The 17,863-nt window shown below is 44.1% G+C and overlaps 2 protein-coding genes across 2 annotated transcripts; one reads left to right on the top strand and one right to left on the bottom strand.

Moving 5' to 3' along the window:
* LOC112241214 (B- and T-lymphocyte attenuator) lies at positions 1–8,553 on the bottom strand. The gene is made up of 6 exons (XM_024409365.2): positions 8,352–8,553; positions 7,786–8,100; positions 2,088–2,129; positions 1,846–1,977; positions 1,703–1,740; positions 1–850 (listed from the first exon to the last, which is right to left on the bottom strand). Exons 1-6 carry the CDS (start codon positions 8,428–8,430, stop codon positions 512–514), a joined length of 945 nt encoding a protein of 314 aa, XP_024265133.1. The 5' UTR covers positions 8,431–8,553; the 3' UTR covers positions 1–511.
* Positions 8,554–14,855: 6,302 nt separating this feature from the next.
* si:ch211-214p13.7 lies at positions 14,856–17,648 on the top strand. Its single transcript, XM_042319822.1, has 4 exons — positions 14,856–15,146; positions 16,049–16,068; positions 16,174–16,211; positions 17,097–17,648. Exons 1-4 carry the CDS (start codon positions 15,118–15,120, stop codon positions 17,268–17,270), a joined length of 261 nt encoding a protein of 86 aa, XP_042175756.1. The 5' UTR covers positions 14,856–15,117; the 3' UTR covers positions 17,271–17,648.
* Positions 17,649–17,863: the final 215 nt, after the last annotated feature.

Below are 17,863 nucleotides of genomic sequence, written 5' to 3'. Positions count from 1 at the left end.
ACTGAATGGCTGTGTGCTCAATTTTATACACCTGTTAGCAATGATTGTGGCTGAAATAGCCAAATCCACTCATTTGAATGGGTGTCCACATACTTTTGAATATATAATGTATTTCTTGATAGTAATTAACAAATTATGGTTTCCCCATCATTATGTGTGAAATATCTTGAAGTGAGAGTTACCGACACCTTTGCTCCTCTAACTCTGAGGTGTGATGTGAAGGATGTTCACTCAGAAGCACATGCTCTCTAGTTCTAACACCTCTCAGTCACCCTACACCTTTACATCTTCTTCTCTGAAACACTGCTGCACTGCGGTTAACACATTGCTCACCGTTGCAATTACACCAGGAAGTGTGTGTCATTGAGTGCGTGACAATTATATAAAGTGCCCCCAAAAAATATAATATGAAAACAGATCCCCCGATGAGTCAAATGTCAAAAATGTTCAGCTTTCCTCTTCCTCTGTGTGAAAACAACCATCAAAGAACACAACTTACAGCACTATACTGTTAGGGTCTGGCTGAGGTCTCTCTCAGAGCTGAGTAGACCCGGATGGCTGCGTACTCAGAGAACGTATCCTGCGGGGTCGGAATATGGGATGATCTCAGGGACCCCCTGGTGGTCTCGTGGTTCAGGGAAGCATACACAAGGTGGCTTGACACTTGACCTCCTGCTCTGTTGTTGGAGGATGGTAGAGCTCCATTTTCCCCATTGATGCGGTTACAGTAGAGACCGTTGTCATAGAGATTGGCAGGCTGTACGGGGATTGGGGTGGATGGTGATGATGGAAAGGTTCCCTCGGGGTTGAAGGAGAGGTCTGGACATGGTGCTGCCAGTGTGGACATCTCCTGTGTCATAAACACAGGAAGAGACATTTAGACCAGGGATGGGCATCTGGCGGCCCCCCTTTTTAAGACCCGTGGATCAATCAATCCTCCCCAAAATATTATTCATATTATTGTTATTATTATTTTTGGAGAAAGAAAATTCAGTCGGGGTCTCAACTTACTGTTGAGAGTTAGAATGGTAGAATACAGAAGGTGCAATTTCAAAATGTGGTTCTGCATCAGCAGTTTTTCTCTTGTTATTGTAGTCACTGACAGTACCTCAATCAGCCTATGTCAGCTCAAATGTTTTAGATTGGTAAATTAGTCGAGCCAGCTATCTAAACTTCTATTAGTCATGATCAAATTACTGATATCATATTAAAAAACGGCAAATCAAAATGTGTAGAATTACAGGAAATGAGCTGTAAAATTGCTAGACTTTTTTGATTTAGCTGTAAAACTTGCATCAAAAGTTGTTATAAAATTGCAAAGTCTCTCCGCACCATGGTAAAATGTGCAGAATTGCAGCAAACTTGCTTTAAAACGGCACAATTTTCTCTAAGCCCCATGGCAAAATGTGTATAATTGCACTTAGGTCCCTCAAAAGGCTATTGTGTGGATGTGTATGGACGTGGGTAGGAAGACCTGCAAGCGACTGCGGCTTGTGAGTTCACACCCACCCCCATCAAAGTTGCCCATCTCTGATTTAGACAGAGGCATTTAGACATGGCAGCATAGCAATATGCTACCCTTCATTACGTTTAGCCTTCACATGCAAGCAGGTGTACTTAGGACCAGTATTGTCATGTTAACAGATGACATGTTGGTTAATTATGAGATGCTGTAAGAAATACAATAATTTTATTGCTTTACCTGCTTCTTTGTTCTATTTTCGGTTGACCTGCTTGGTCCTGAAAAAGATATCCATTGTAGAAACGTAACATTTTAATTTGTTCTTTATTTCAACCTTGTAAAAAAACATACATTTTCAGTATTAAATCAATAGCGTTACTCACCTTTATATGTATGTAGACAGAAGAAAGAAAATGCTGTCACAATGACCACCAGGACTACTATTCCCACACAGATGTAAACATAAGGCATGAAGCTTGGATCATTCCTATCACGCTTTGCATCCGTTGAGTCATCTGTTAGAGTAGTAAGAGAGGTCTTAACGCCAGACACAGTTGTCACATAGGCCTACTAGTTAATGTCATGTGACTGAATGCCTGGTAAAATGCATAAAACGTGGTCTTACTTGTGTTGTGGTCTGCTGTGCTTGTAATCTCCAGGTTGCTATCTATAGAAAGAAGTTTGAATAAGTGGATTAGCCATCTGGCAATTCGACAAATGTTCGACAAATCGACAAATGTATTTTTGGGGGGGAACAAAAAACTAAAAAGGGGCACTGCCAGTGGTCGATGGGCCTGAATATTATTATGTTATCAAAATAATATATTTGAACATTTGCCTGACCAGTGGGCTGAGCTGAGGTCACACAAAAAATGCACATTCAAAGTCAAATGCACATCAGCAAAGAGACCAGCTCAGACTCTGTCATCAGTCAGCCTAGATCACGGATCGCAAAAAACGCAAAAACGGTGCCGGAAAAGTTCGAGATCGAATAAATGCTTGAGGCCAACACTGCTAAATGTGTGAAATTAACCAACTTATTTTCAAAAAGTTCTGGTTCTGCTGGAACGAATGCTGTGCCTGTGTCTGTGCTGATAAATGATGCTAGGCTTTTAGCACCAACAGATCAGCTGCTGCTGTAAAAGACAGTGCAGTCAAGGTTGGGACAAAACAGAGAAAGACAGACACTGACACAGATTTTGTCAACTGCTCCCAGTATATGGTATGAACTAGTAGGCTAAATAACACCTAGGCCTAATTAGGGAAGGGGGATTCAGGGTAACAGATATGACAGGTATTAACTTGCTATAACCTAAAAAGTCATTAGATTGTCTTGTATGACATATAAGTCAATAGACATAAGACATTACATACAGTGCCACTGCTTTTTATTAAAGTCATCATGTATTACAATGAAACACTGAATTAATGAACAAAAACTGATAATCCTATGTTAAAGGTCAATTCAAGGACTGTCTGTGTGTATATATATATATATATATATATATATATATATATATACACATGTATACATACACCACTGTTCAAAAGTTTGGACTCACTTTGGGGATTTTGAAAGAAAAGCACATTTTTTTGTCCATTAAAATAACATCAAATTGATAAGAAATACAGTGTAGACATTGCTAATGCTGTAAATGACCATTTTAGGTAGACAAGGCTGATTTTTTATGGAATATCTACATAGGCTTACAGAGGCCCATTATCAGCAACCATCACTCCTGTGTTCCAATGGCAAGTTCTGTTAGCTAAATACTTTATAAATGTTTTGAGTGACCAATGTAATTTCTCAGGAAAAAGATGGGCATGCCATGGTAGACATTCCTGCAGTACCTGGTTGTCACGCCCTGGTCGAAGTATTTTGTGTTTATCTTCATGTATTGGGTCAGGCCAGGGTGTGGCATGGGGTTTTTGTATTGTGGTGTGTTTTGTCTTGGGGTTTTGGTATGTATTGGGATTGTAGCTAGTGGGGTGATCCAGCAAGGTCTATGGCTGTCTGGAGTGGTTCTCAATCAGAGGCAGGTGTTTATCGTTGTCTCTGATTGGGAACCATATTTAGGCAGCCATATTCTTTGAGTGTTTTGTGGGTGATTGTCCTTAGTGTCTTCGTTCCTGTCGCTGTGTTAGTTGACACAAGTATAGGCTATTTCGGTTTTCGTTACGTTTATTTGTTTTGTAGTGTTTGTATTGATTCGTGTTTACGTTTTGTTGATTAAACATGGATCGCAATCTACACGCTGCATTTTGGTCCGACTCTCCTTCACCACATGAAAAGCGTTACAGAATCACCCACCACCAACGGACCAAGCAGCGTGTCAACAGGCAGGAGCCACAGGAGAGGCAACAGAGGCAGCAGCAGCAGGAGCAGCAGCAGCTGCAGTGGGAGAGGCTGCACTACCTGGAGAAATGGACATGGGAGGACGAACTGGACGGTAAAGGACCCTGGGCTCAGCCTGGAGAATATCGCCGCCCCAAGGACGAACTGGAGGCGGTGAAAGCTGAGAGGCGCAGGTATGAGGAGGCAGCACGGCGTAGCGGATGGAAGCCCGAGAGTCAGCCCCAAAAATGTATTGGGGGGGGCTCACAGGGAGTAGGGCTACGCTAGGTAGGAGACCTACGCTAACGTCCTGTGGTTACCGGGGGGCTAGAGAGACCGGGCAGGCACCGTGTTATGCAGTGGTGCGCACGGTGTCCCCAGTGCGGGTGCATAGCCCGGTGCAGTATATTCCAGCTCCTCGTATCTGCCGGGCTAGATTGAGCGTCGAGCCAAATGCCATGAAGCCGGCTCTACGCATCTGGTCCCCAGTGCGTCTCCTTGGGCCGGCTTACATGGAACCAGCCTTGCGCTCGGTGTCTCTGGTTCGCCTGCATAGCCCAGTGCGGGCTATTCCACCTCGCCGCACTGGCAGGACGACCGAGAGCATTAAACCAGGTAAGGTTGGACGGGCTCGGTGCTCAAGAGCTCCAGTGCGCCTGCACGGTCCGGTCTATCAAGTACCACCTCTACACCCCAGCCCTCCGGTAGCAGCTCCCCGCACCAGGCTTCCTGTGCGTGTCCTTGGTTCAGTACCACCAGTTCTAGCACCACGCATCAGGCCTACAGTGCGCCTCGCCTCTCCAGCGCTCCCGGAGCCTTTCTCCTCTCCTGCGCTGCCGGAGTCTCCCGCCTGTTCAGCGCAGCCAGAGCCTTCCTCCTCTACAGCGCTGCTGGAGTCTCCCGCCTGTTCAGCGCAGCCAGAACTGCCAGCCTGCATGGAGCAGCCAGAGCTGTCAGTCTGCATGGAGCAGCCAGAGCTGTCAGTCTGCATGGAGCAGCCAGAGCTGTCAGTCTGCATGGAGCAGCCAGAGCTGTCAGTCTGCATGAAGCAGCCAGAGCTACCAGTCTGCAAGGAGCTGTCAGTCTGTAAGTAGCTGTCAGTCTGTAAGGAACTGCCAGTCTGTAAGGAGCTGCCAGTCTGCAAGGAGCTGCCAATCTGCACGGAACAGCCAGAGCTGCCAGTCTGTAAGAAGCCGCCAGAGCTGTCAGCCTACATGGAGCAGCCAGAGCTGCCAGTCAGCGTGGAGCAGCCAGAGCCGCCAGTCAGCGTGAAGCAGCCAGAGCCGCCAGTCAGCATGGAGCAGCCAGATCTTTCAGTCTGCCAGGATCCGCCAGTCAGCCAGACTCTTCCGGATCCGCCAGTCAGCCAGACTCTTCCGGATCCGCCAGTCAGCCAGACTCTTCCGGATCCGCCAGTCAACCAGACTCTTCCGGATCCGCCAGTCAACCAGACTCTTCCGGATCCGCCAGTCAACCAGACTCTTCCGGATCCGCCAGTCAACCAGACTCTTCCGGATCCGCCAGTCAACCAGACTCTTCCGGATCCGCCAGTCAACCAGACTCTTTCGGATCCGCCAGTCAACCAGACTCTTCCGGATCCGCCAGAACCGCCAGTCGGCCGGGATCTGCCAGATCCGCCAGTCAGCCAGGATCTGCCAGTCAGCCAGGATCTGCTGAAACCACCAGCCAGCCAGGATCTGGTAGATCTATCTACCTGCCTGGGCTTCCTCTCACTCCGGAGCTTCCTCTCACTCTGGAGCTTCCTCTCACTCCGGAGCTTCCTCTCACTCCGGAGCTTCCTCTCACTCCGGAGCTTTCTCTCACTCCGGAGCTTCCTCTCACTCCGGAGCTTCCTCTCACTCCGGAGCTTTCTCTCACTCCCGAGCTGCCTCAGTCCCGAGCTTCCCTTCAGTCCCGATCTGCTCCTCAGTCCAGTGGGGTTCGGGGTGAGGACTACTGGGCCATGGCGGGTGGAGGGTGGACTATCCAGGGACACGAGGAGAGGGGACAAAGACATTGACTGAGTGGGGTACACGTCCCGCGCCGGAGCCGCCACCATGGACAGACGCCCACCCGGACCCTCCCTCTTGTTTTGAGGTGCGTTCGGGAGTCCGCACCTTAGGGGGGGGTTCTGTCACGCCCTGGTCGAAGTATTTTGTGTTTATTTTCATGTATTGGGTCAGGCCAGGGTGTGGCATGGGGTTTTTGTATTGTGGTGTGTTTTGTCTTGGGGTTTTGGTATGTATTGGGATTGTAGCTAGTGGGGTGATCTAGCAAGGTCTATGGCTGTCTGGAGTGGTTCTCAATCAGAGGCAGGTGTTTATCGTTGTCTCTGATTGGGAACCATATTTAGGCAGCCATATTCTTTGAGTGTTTTGTGGGTGATTGTCCTTAGTGTCTTCGTTCCTGTCGCTGTGTTAGTTGACACAAGTATAGGCTATTTCGGTTTTCGTTACGTTTATTTGTTTTGAAGTGTTTGTATTGATTCGTGTTTACGTTTTGTTGATTAAACATGGATCGCAATCTACACGCTGCATTTTGGTCCGACTCTCCTTCACCACATGAAAACCGTTACACTGGTAAAGGACACACAACACAGGATGTTAATATATGTGTGAATGTGTGAATAACTAGTTTACTAACATTTACAAATATGGGAGTAATGAGTCATAAATGGTGAGCAAACACTTTGTAAATGCCTTATAAATGCCTTAATGGTTTATTATGGACCATTAAATAAATTGTTACCCTAGGGGACTGCTGGGCCCAGCACAGGCAGTGTGGTCCCCTGGTCTTCTGGTCCCAGTTATGCTAGGCTTAGCAGCACAGGCAGTGTGGTCCCCTGGTCTTCTGGTCCCAGTTATGCTAGGCTTAGTAGCACAGACAGTGTGGTCCCCTGGTCTTCTGGTCCCAGTTATGCTAGGCTTAGCAGCACAGACAGTGTGGTCCCCTGGTCTTCTGGTCCCAGTTATGCTAGGCTTAGCAGCACAGACAGTGTGGTCCCCTGGTCCCAGTTATGCTAGGCTTAGCAGCACAGACAGTGTGGTCCCCTGGTCTTCTGGTCCCAGTTATGCTAGGCTTAGCAGCACAGACAGTGTGGTCCCCTGGTCTTCTGGTCCCAGTTATGCTAGGCTTAGCAGCACAGACAGTATGGTCCCCTGGTCTTCTGGTCCCAGTTATGCTAGGCTTAGCAGCACAGACAGTGTGGTCCCCTGGTCTTCTGGTCCCAGTTATGCTAGGCTTAGCAGCACAGACAGTGTGGTTCCCTGGTCTTCTGGTCCCAGTTATGCTAGGCTTAGCAGCACAGACAGTGTGGTCCCCTGGTCTTCTGGTCCCAGTTATGCTAGGCTTAGCAGCACAGACAGTGTGGTCCCCTGGTCTTCTGGTCCCAGTTATGCTAGGCTTAGCAGCACAGACAGTGTGGTCCCCTGGTCTTCTGGTCCCAGTTATACTAGGCTTAGCAGCACAGACAGTGTGGTCCCCTGGTCTTCTGGTCCCAGTTATGCTAGGCTTAGCAGTACAGACAGTGTGGTCCCCTGGTCTTCTGGTCCCAGTTATGCTAGGCTTAGCAGCACAGACAGCTACTGTTCCAGACAGCTCAGCAGTCAAGTGCAGTGGAGGTAGGAATAGAGAGAGACACACACTGACACAGATGTACTGTCAGTTTTACCATTTTGGCTCTATATTATATATGTAACTAACTATATGGGGGGAGGCTTAGCAGAGGCAGTTCAGAGGTGAGTGCAGTGGAGTTAGGAAGAAAACAGGGCAACACAGATGTATTGCCAGTTCCTTAATAGATTGGCTCTAAATGTAATAGCGCATGATGGTGCACAAGCGGTAATGTGAGGCTAAAATGCCAGGGCCTCATTTTTTTCCTAGGCCTCCCCCGGACGTTTGTCAGACAACGGCTTCCAGAACAACTTAGTATCTATCGATCCATTCTAAGACATTAGATTGAAAGATTAAATTAGCTTTGGTTGGTTACCTGAGACAGAGACTTTGATAGCATGGCTAACAGTTGTTGACCCATTTTCAGCAACTTCACATCTGTACAAACCATCGTCATTGATAGATATCTTTTTAAAATCCAAAATCAGAATATCTTTTTGCCTCCATCCAAATGTGACTTGCTCTGTCTCATGTATCTGTTCGCAGTTTAGTAGATCCACAAATTTACACCAGGTGGCGTGTAGCTTTTCTCCACAGTGTCTCACAGGGCAGTTGATTGTTAGGGCTTTCTGAGGGACAGCATTCCAAATGGTGTTTCTTTTCACTCGCACCTCACATGTAGGGCCTTGTTCTGAAAAAAGATAGTGAAATCAGCTGAAATGAATGACTGATGGTTCATACTGCTCATGCTGTAGATCACACTGGATCACATTGATCATAGAACATCAATTAAAACATGATGACCTCTCATCCTTCATTCAAAAGTCAGCTGAGAAGTTTTTGATACAGTCCATCACCCCTCTTGAACTGTATTTTTTGTTGATCATAATGTAGCACAGAAATGATTTGTTTTGCATCATATGACACAAATTGGCATCTTACCTTGAGCGTTGCCATGGACACAGATCAGAAACAGGTGGTATAGGACCAGCAGGATGTGGTCAGAATGCGGACGGTACATCAGAGCAAAAATGCAATGTCTTATGAGCTCTCAAAACAGGTAACGTCCGTGTCACTCAGTTAGAGCAGACCCTCTGTGTATACGCACATGAAGTGACACTGATGATATGTACTGTCGATCTCTCTCCTTCTCTCTCTCTCTCCTGCGTATCTTAGTGGTTTTCACTTCCTGCCCTACTACATCAACATACCTTACATAGCCAACTTTTCTGTTGCTACTGATGTTGGGTTGTGTTTCGTATCATAGGGCTACACCCATGTGTCTGTCTTTTTATTCCATGTCTCTTCAGGGGTATCGTTGGAGGACTTTGCATAAATGTTGCTCATTCAATTGATTTAGCAGCCCTTTCCTGCAGTCAAATGAACTAGTGGCCTCATGGGTGGAATGCTATTAATATTTTTCATAATTATTTATTTTTTTGCTTAAACAATCCAGTGCATCTATGTCAAACAGTTTTGTTATAATTCAGTCTTCTGTGATGTACAGTACCAATTCAAGGGTTTTTCTTTATTTTTACTATTTTCCACATTGTCGAATAATAGTGAAGATATCAAAGTTATGACATAAAACATTTGGAATCATGTAGTAACCAAAAAAGTGTTAAACAAATCAAAACATATTTTAGATGTTATATTCTTCAAAGTAGCCATCTGCTGAAAAACAAACGATTGTCCCACTAAGAGAAAACCAGATGGGATGATGTATCGCTGCAGAGTGCTGTAGTAGCCATGCTGGTTAAGTGTGCCTTGAATTCTAAATAAATCACAGACAGTGTCAGCAGCAAAGCACCCCCACACCTACTCCTCCATGCTTCACAGTGGGATCACACATGCAGAGATCATCCGTTCACCTACTTCGCATCTCACAAAGACACGGCGGTTGGGACCATTTGGACTCAGACCAAAGGACAGATTTCCACCAGTCTAATGTCCATTGCTCGTGTTTCTTGGCCCAAGTAAGTCTCTTGTTCTTACTGGTATCTTTTTGTAGTGGTTTCTTTGCAGCAATTCGACTCTGAAGGCCTGATTCACACAGTCTCCTCTGAACAGTTGATGTTGAGATGTGTCTGTTTCTTGAACTCTGTGAAGCATTTATTTGGGCTGAAATGTCTTAGGCTGGTAACTCTAATGAACGTATCCTCTGCAGCAGAGGTAACTCTGGGTCTTCCGTTCCTGTGGTGGTCCTCATGAGAGCAAGTTTCATCATAGCCCTTGATGGTTTTTGCGACTGCACTTGAAGAAACTTTAAAAGTTCTTGAAATTCTCAGAATTGACTGACCTTCATGTCTTAAAGTAATGATGGACTGTCATTTCTCTTTGCTTATTTGAGCTGTTCTTGCCATAATATAGACTTGGTATTTTACCAAATAGGGCTATCTTTTGTACACGGCCTAGTGGTTGGAGCGTTGGACTAGTAATTGAAAGGTTGCAAGTTCAAATCCCCGAGCTGACAAGGTACAAATCTGTCCTTCTGCGCCTGAACAGGCGGTTAACCCACTGTTCCTAGGCCGTCATTGAAAATAAGAATTTGTTCTTAACTGACTTGCCTAGTAAAATAAAGGTAAATAAAAAAAAGCCTACTTCACTCACGCCTCCAAACACACCCTAGTAAAACTGTTTATCCTACCGATCCTTGACTTCGGTGATGTCATTTACAAAATAGCCTTTAACACTCTACTCAGCAAACTGGATGCAGTCTATCACAGTGCCATCCATTTTGTCTCCGAAGCCCCATATACCACCCACCACTGCGACCTGTATGCTCTAATTGGCTGGCGCTCGCTACATATTCGTCGCCGCCAGACCCACTGGCTCCAGGTCATCTATAAGTCAATGCTAGGTAAAGCTCCGCCTTATCTCAGCTCACTGGTCATGATATCAACACCCACGCGCTCCAGCAGGTATATCTCACTGGTCACCCCCAAAGCCAACACCCCCTTTTCCTTCCAGTTCTCTGCTACCAATGACTGGAACGAATTGCAAAAATCGCTGAAGCTGGAGACTTACATTTCCCTCACTTACTTTAAACATCAGCTATCTGAGCAGCTAACCGATCGCTGCAGCAGTACATAGCCCATCTGTAAATAGCCCATCCAATCTACCGACCTCATCCTCATGTTGTTTTGATTTACTTTTCTGCTCTTTTGCACAACAGTATTTCTACTTGCACATCATCATCTGCACATCTATCACTCTTGTGTTAATTTGCTAAATTGTAATTACTTGCTACTATGGCCTATTTATTGCCTCACCTCCTCATGCCATTTGCACACACTGTATATAGACTTTATTTTTTCTATTGTGTTATTGACTGTACGCTTGTTTATTCCATGTGTAACTCTGTGTTGTTGTATGTGTCGAACTGCTTTGCTTTATCTTGGCCAGGTCACAGTTGTAAATGAGAACTTGTTCTCAACTAGTTTACCTGGTTAAATAAAGGTGAAATAGAAGGTTTAACTGTTCCATTACATATATGAAATGGAACAGGTGTCTTCTTTTTCTCAGCCCATAACCATGTGTGTGAGATGTATACTGTTGTTTAAAAGTAGATTAGTTTAAGACTACCAAGAAACACTCTGTGTGACCCTGATTTAGCCCACTGCATTAAATGGTTAAATTAGCTACCGGTACCCATCTTTTTACCCACCTGTGTCTAAAAATGGTGACGGGGTCACATTATAAGCCGATTTATACAGGTCTGGAGGCTCCGTATGGAGGGTGTGGTGCTATCGTGGAGCCTCCAGAGGTCTGCGGAGGCCAAATCAAGCTCTGTACAGCAATGCCGTGTGCCTCACAAATTTTGCAGCATTGTAGAGGGCTCCATATAAATCTGTATAGCTCCTCATTAACATGATTGGTTGGCGGTAGGTGGGGGTGGTACGTCCTGTATAAACACGAACACCCTTCCTTGACAACTTCCTTCACAACAACTCTGCTCTGCACCGCGAAGTGCAAGACGTATGAATGCCCTGACTTCTGCAGAGGCTGCATCACAGTAAATGTTGTATGGCCAATGCAGATGCCAGATTGACCGTGCTGCTAGCTTTAATTTAGCAACTACACCACCCCAGTGGTAAGAAACATCCACCTTTGTCACTATCAGAGCTCCTCAGTGGCTACTGTTTTCCCCCAGACCTTTATAGTAAGTTACAAGAGTGGCATTTTTTGGTAAATAAATTAGTGAAGCACTGTTCTGTTCTTGAGTAACGTATTTATTTATTTAAGTAACTGAGATGTATTCAACAGCTACAGTTGAAATAAATGTCTCATTGAACTTTGCCTCAAAATATATTATTTAAAAGACAGTCAAATAGTTGTTACACAGCTGTTACAATTGAATGAAAATGATATCACATCATCATAGAGGCTCACACATACTGCCTCTTTGTTTTACGTCAGCTTCCTGTATTCTCAGCTCACTCAGTTCCACTTCTGATTCCTGAGATGGTTTCTGCAAGCAAAACGAGGCAGTCACAAAGCCACAGACGTACTGCAGATGACACAACATACCGAAGGTGTGTGTCTGGATGTGATTCACCTTGCATCCTCCTCTCACTACATACGCCATGGTCAGGAGGATGGGAATTGTGCAGATGCCTGCAATCTTCAGGATATGAGAGATGTCCATCCCCAAATTACCAGACCGCTTCTTCCCTGCACATAGGATTGAAAGAATGTGATATGATATGTTATACGACATAACACAATATTATATGTTTCTAAATACAATTAACCCACCACAAAATGCCAGGTTTGTCTCAATGTGCTTCTATGTCCTGGAGGGGTGTATGACAGCACAGATCAGGTGGTCTTCAGAGCCACTATCAGGCAGGACCAACCGTCTCTCCACAGAGTAGGAGCCGTCTTGGTTCTGTATGGTCTTTATAGTGCCGGCTGTGGTTGAAGTAGAGTTCCATGTGTTCCTCCAGGAGATGGAGGCAGCTGGTTTCCCCCCTTCAGCTAAACACACAGCCACCCTCTTACTGCCCTCCCACTCCAGCGAGGCAGACACTGTGGGAGGAGCTAAACACACAGCCACCCTCTTACTGCCCTCCCACTCCAGCGAGGCAGACACTGTGGGAGGAGCTAAACACACAGCCACCCTCTTACTGCCCTCCCACTCCAGCGAGGCAGACACTGTGGGAGGAGCTAAACACAGGGGCGAGGAAGGAATAAGGGCCACTGAAATTTACAATGGAACTGTGAAGGAATATGTCAGAAAAAGAACAGACTTTTAGCACAAACAAAATAAAGCTAAAAAGGCACAGCCCTTCACAAACAAATACACTAAATCTAAACAGGTCAGATGGAGATGTTGTCTTATCTATTGGCAAAACATGTATATGTGCATCATGGCTCCCTCCTTTGTAAACTATCTCCCACTCCCACTCCCTCATCCTTGATGGAAAATTCTGGAATAAACAGGAAGTGTTCTCCAGGGGAGGCATTGAGCAGGAGTTTGCTGTCATTACATGTGTTCTGGTATCGGTTCTCAAAATCGCTGTATATTCAACACTCTCCCACACAGGTTTAAACTCCAGATGATGAAGATTCTCACTTTAGGATGACATCATTGCCAAAATGAACAAATTAATTTCTGATATCTGAACGGAAGACATTTTAAATGAATCTAAAAATCTAAATCAATCCCACTTTAAATGAAGTGGCCTAAAACCAATCTAACTACACTGTAATGTCTACAGTATGTACATTCCTATGCAACTACAATGTAAATGCATATGCTTTAGGCCAGAGGTCTAAAGTTGTAAAAATACGTTGTTTTTTGGGGTATCTGTACTCTGTCTATAAAGGCAGCCCCCTGCACCTCTCTGATTCAGAGGGGTTGGATTAAATGTACAACTGACTAGGTATCCCCCTTTCCCTTCATTTATATTTTTGACATGTTTACTTTTACTTCACTACATTCCTAAAGGAAGTAATGCTCTTTTTACTCCATACATTTTCAAAAGTACTTGTTACATTCTGAATGCTTAGTAGGACAGGAAAATAGTCTAATTCACACACTTATCAAGAGAACATCCCTGGTCACCCCTACTGCCTGATCTGGCGGACTCACAAAACACACATGCTTCATTTGGAAATTGTAAATGATGCCTGAGTGCTGGAGTGTGCCCCTGGCTATCCTTACATTTAAAAACATGAAAATGGTGCTGTCTGGTTTGCTTAATATAGGGCATTTGACATGATTTACACATTTACTTTTGATACTTAAGTATATTTAAAACAATATACTTTGAGACTTTTACTCAAGTAGTATTTTACTGGATGACTTGAACTTTTACTTGAGGGTCCCTTTTTACCTCTGCTTTAGGCTAGGGCTCGTCATGTGAAGTGGGACCTGAGATTACATACAGTACATCCACTAACAACAGCTATGACGACAACACACAGCATTATTACAGTCCACATCAAGCAGAATGGCTATATTTACATATCTCCTTCTTTCCTTTGAATGTCTCAGTCTCAACTGTACGTGAGACCAAAGTCAGTGGAGTAATGACCGCAAACACAGCTGTGATGATGTTCATTGTTAACTCTCTGACTTCTCCATTGTCCGTTCACTTGAGATGAAGCCAGGCTGAGACAGAGAAAGTTGGCTTTTGTTTCATCTTCTATGCACACGTGCACGTTTTGCATATGGTAATGAAATAATTCCTTGAATTGCCAGAAGAGGGGGCTATATAACAGTGACAGTTAAAGTTAGCATTTTCCACAGCGCACAAGTTCCAAAAATACCTTCTGTAACATGCATGACATTGTCTCAAACGATAACATTGTTGGTTCAGTTCAATAGCTTCATGCTCCAGTAGTACTGGACTGGCAACTGAGTGAAATACATTTCTGCAAAGAGACTATTTACAGAGATTGCATTGCATAACTTGTATACACTGTATTACTTTGGTCTGACTGATCATTTACTGTTTTGCCTAAGTCAGGAAGTGTTTATGTTATTGTGTGTGTGTGTGTGTGTGTGTGTGTGTGTGTGTGTGTGTGTACATGCACACAGAACTGTTCATATCCTTTGAACCACAACACATACAGTAACATGTGAATATATGACAGTTACTGTATAGTGGCTACATAACGTGAATCCTGTAAGCCACAGGACTATGACAATATTCTCCCTGTTGATTCTATTTCAGCTCCATTTGCAGGTAAGTCATGCTCTCTACTCTCAAATGGAACCTATTTTGGGTTTTGCCAATTCATTTAAATATTTACATGGACATCATGCAAAACTTGACATAGATAGTCCTGCTTTCTCACATTGTGCTTCTGGTCACCATACACCATGTGTGTTTGTGTGTGTGTGTGTCTGAGTGTGTGTGTTTGTGTTTCTGGGTGGGAGGGTGGTGTGTAAGTTAGTTCTATTAGTTGTGATAAAGGCCTGCTGGAAATATAGCACAGGAAATATGTATATTACACAAACAGACCTCTCTCTCTCTCTCTCTCTGTCGCGTGCTCTCTCTCTCTCTCACTCTCTCTCACTCTCTGTTCTTCCTCACTCTCTCATGCTGTCAGAGCGGGGGCTGAAGCAATGCCACTTGAACGTTAAGTGCAATAGAACAGAGTTGTCGTGCCAACCGGCGCCTGTGCACCGTGACCTCAACACCTGGTATGTTCTGAGTGTGCTCCAACTCCGGCTCCTCGGATCAACTAATTCACCATGGGAAACTACATGTGTGGAACACTGAGGTGAGTGCTCCCTGGGGAACACAGACACATTTGGATTGTTTTTGCAGTGTGCTCTGCTTCTTTCACAACTATCTCACTGTAGTTGATCTCCTTTGTAAAGAGTCTGTAATCAAAGTGTGCATGACATTAATGTTGATCTCAGAGAAGACCAGGCATTTGGCCTCAGAATACATATACAAGCATCTGTACAAAGATTCCTGTTGCAGCAATAGTGATGAGTAGACTTGGCCTGCCTGGCAACATCTTAAAGGAAGTTCTTTAAAAATGTACTTTGCAGTGTGGTCAAGTCTTTATTAGCAGTATGTTTTCATTTGAAGTGCACACATTGTATCATCACTCTCTCCTATTTCTGTTGGGTGAGCAATTCAATTTACAATTCTCTTTTTAAAGAGTGAGTAGTGAATTCAATTTACACTTCTCCATTGTAAGACAGAGTAGTGAATTAAATTTACACTTCTCCGTTGTAAGAGAGAGTAGTGAATTAAATTTACACTTCTCCGTTGTAAGAGAGAGTAGTGAATTCAATGTACACTTCTCTGTTGTAAGACTGAGAAGTTAATTCAACTTACACTTCTCTGTTGTAAGACTGAGTAGTTAATTCAACTTACACTTCTCTGTTGTAAGACTGAGTAGTTTAATTAAATGTACACTTCTCTGTTGTAAGACTGAGTAGTTAATTAAATGTACACTTCTCTGTTGTAAGACTGAGTAGTTAATTCAACTTACACTTCTCTGTTGTAAGACTGAGTAGTGAATTCAATGTACACTTCTCTATTTTTAAGACTGAGTAGGTAATTCAACTTACACTTCTCTGTTGTAAGACTGAGTAGTGAATTCAATGTACACTTCTCTTTTTTAAGACTGAGGAGTTAATTCTAAAGTTTGTCCTCTGGTTTATTCAGGAAGAAGAAAAATGAAGATGGTAAAACATACTACTTTAGTAAAAGCATGTCACATTTTCTTGTTATAATTCAAAGTATGTGTTATAATTTAATCAAGACATTGCTACATGTCTGCTTCTTTGCAGAAGTTAACGGTGATAGTCATAGCAGCCCAGACAACAAGGTATGAAAAGTACAACCAATATTTGGCATGTCCATACACTATGATTATATGACACTGAGTTGAGTAAATGCAGGCAAATTGCATTCAAGCTGTGTGTGCGTCACAGGACGTTGGTGCCACCTTAGTTGGGGAGAACGGGTTTGCGGTAATGGCTGAAGCGGAATCAGTGGAATGGTATCAAATACTTCAACACACATGGTTTCCATGTGTGTGATGCCATTCCATCTGCTCCCTTCCGACCATTATTATGAGCCATTCTCCCCTCAGCAGTCTCCTGTGGACTGTGTGTGCATACATGTGTGTGTGGTTGTACATGCATGTGTGTGTGTGTATAATTCTGACTCTCTCTGGATCACAGTTAGATGTTTTTTTGATGGCTCTTCAAATAAGTAGCAAAAGTTGTCATAGGATGATCCATGATAGCTGTGGAATATCAGGTCAAGTTCACAGTGTTTCACTTGTTTTGCATGTCTTGTGAGAGCTGTGTTCTGTGGTATGAAAGGCTGTATTCACATGGTCTAAGAGCTGTACACAGAATTAGATCATATTCAAATCAAAGCCTCTGCCTGAAATACACAGATAATGTGTGTGTGGTGTGTTCAAGCATTCAAATGTTTCCTTTTTGCTGTCGATCAATACTCAAGTACAGAAGCATCCTGTCAGACCAAAATTCTCCAATTCACCTGTGATACATTCTCACCAGATCAGTGGTCATGAGAGAGGATTAATTGATAAAACAATATTATATTTAGTTCTGCAGTTTTTCCTGGTCAGATCACATGGATAGGGATAATTCCTGGGCCTAATCATAAAGGGAAAAGGAAAGGAAGCTCATTCAAGACAATATACCCTTTGTTTCACTCCATGGTTTCCATATTGTTACAGGAAGAGGATGTGACATACGCCACCATCGACCATAACAACACCAAGACAACAGGATTCATCGTAGATTCCGGAGATAACGATTGTGACTACGCCCTCGTTAACCTTCCAACGGGCCCAGCCCACCAGTCGTCAATCAAGGAAGACTGCTCAGACGACTATGTCCTTATGGGCTAACCTCATGGACAATGTGTGTGTGTGTGTGTGTGTGTGTGTGTGTGTGTGTGTGTGTGTGTGTGTGTGTGTGTGTGTGTGTGTGTGAGATGACAGAGGTCATGTGAGTAGGGAGATAACGGAGATGCAAGGTGGACAAGAGCTGGGGAAAGCTCGATAGCACCTTACTGAACCAAAGGAACAGATATGATGCCTGTGACAGTGCCTACAAACTCAACTTGATGCAGTGTGTGGTTCACTAATTACAGGGGCTTGCCAAAGTATTCACTCCCCTTGGCATTTTTCCAATTGTGTTGCCTTACAACCTGGAATTAAAATGTATTTTGGGGGTTTGTATCATTTGATTTACACAACATGCCTACCACTTTGATGATGCAAAATATTTTTTATTGTGAAACAAACAAGAAATAAGACAAAAAAACAGAAAACACGAGTGCGCATAACTATTCACCCCCAAAGTCAATGTAGAGCCACCTTCTGCAGCAATTACAGCTGCAAGTCTCTTGGGGTATGTCTCGGCAAATCTAGCCACTGGGATTTTTGCCCATTCTTCAAGGCAAAACTGTTCCAGCTCCTTCAAGTTGGATGGATTCCAC

Source organism: Oncorhynchus tshawytscha, linkage group LG03 (genome assembly GCF_018296145.1).
Source record: "Oncorhynchus tshawytscha isolate Ot180627B linkage group LG03, Otsh_v2.0, whole genome shotgun sequence".
NCBI lineage: Eukaryota > Metazoa > Chordata > Actinopteri > Salmoniformes > Salmonidae > Oncorhynchus > Oncorhynchus tshawytscha.
This window is presented reverse-complemented; position numbering and strand designations above follow the sequence as displayed.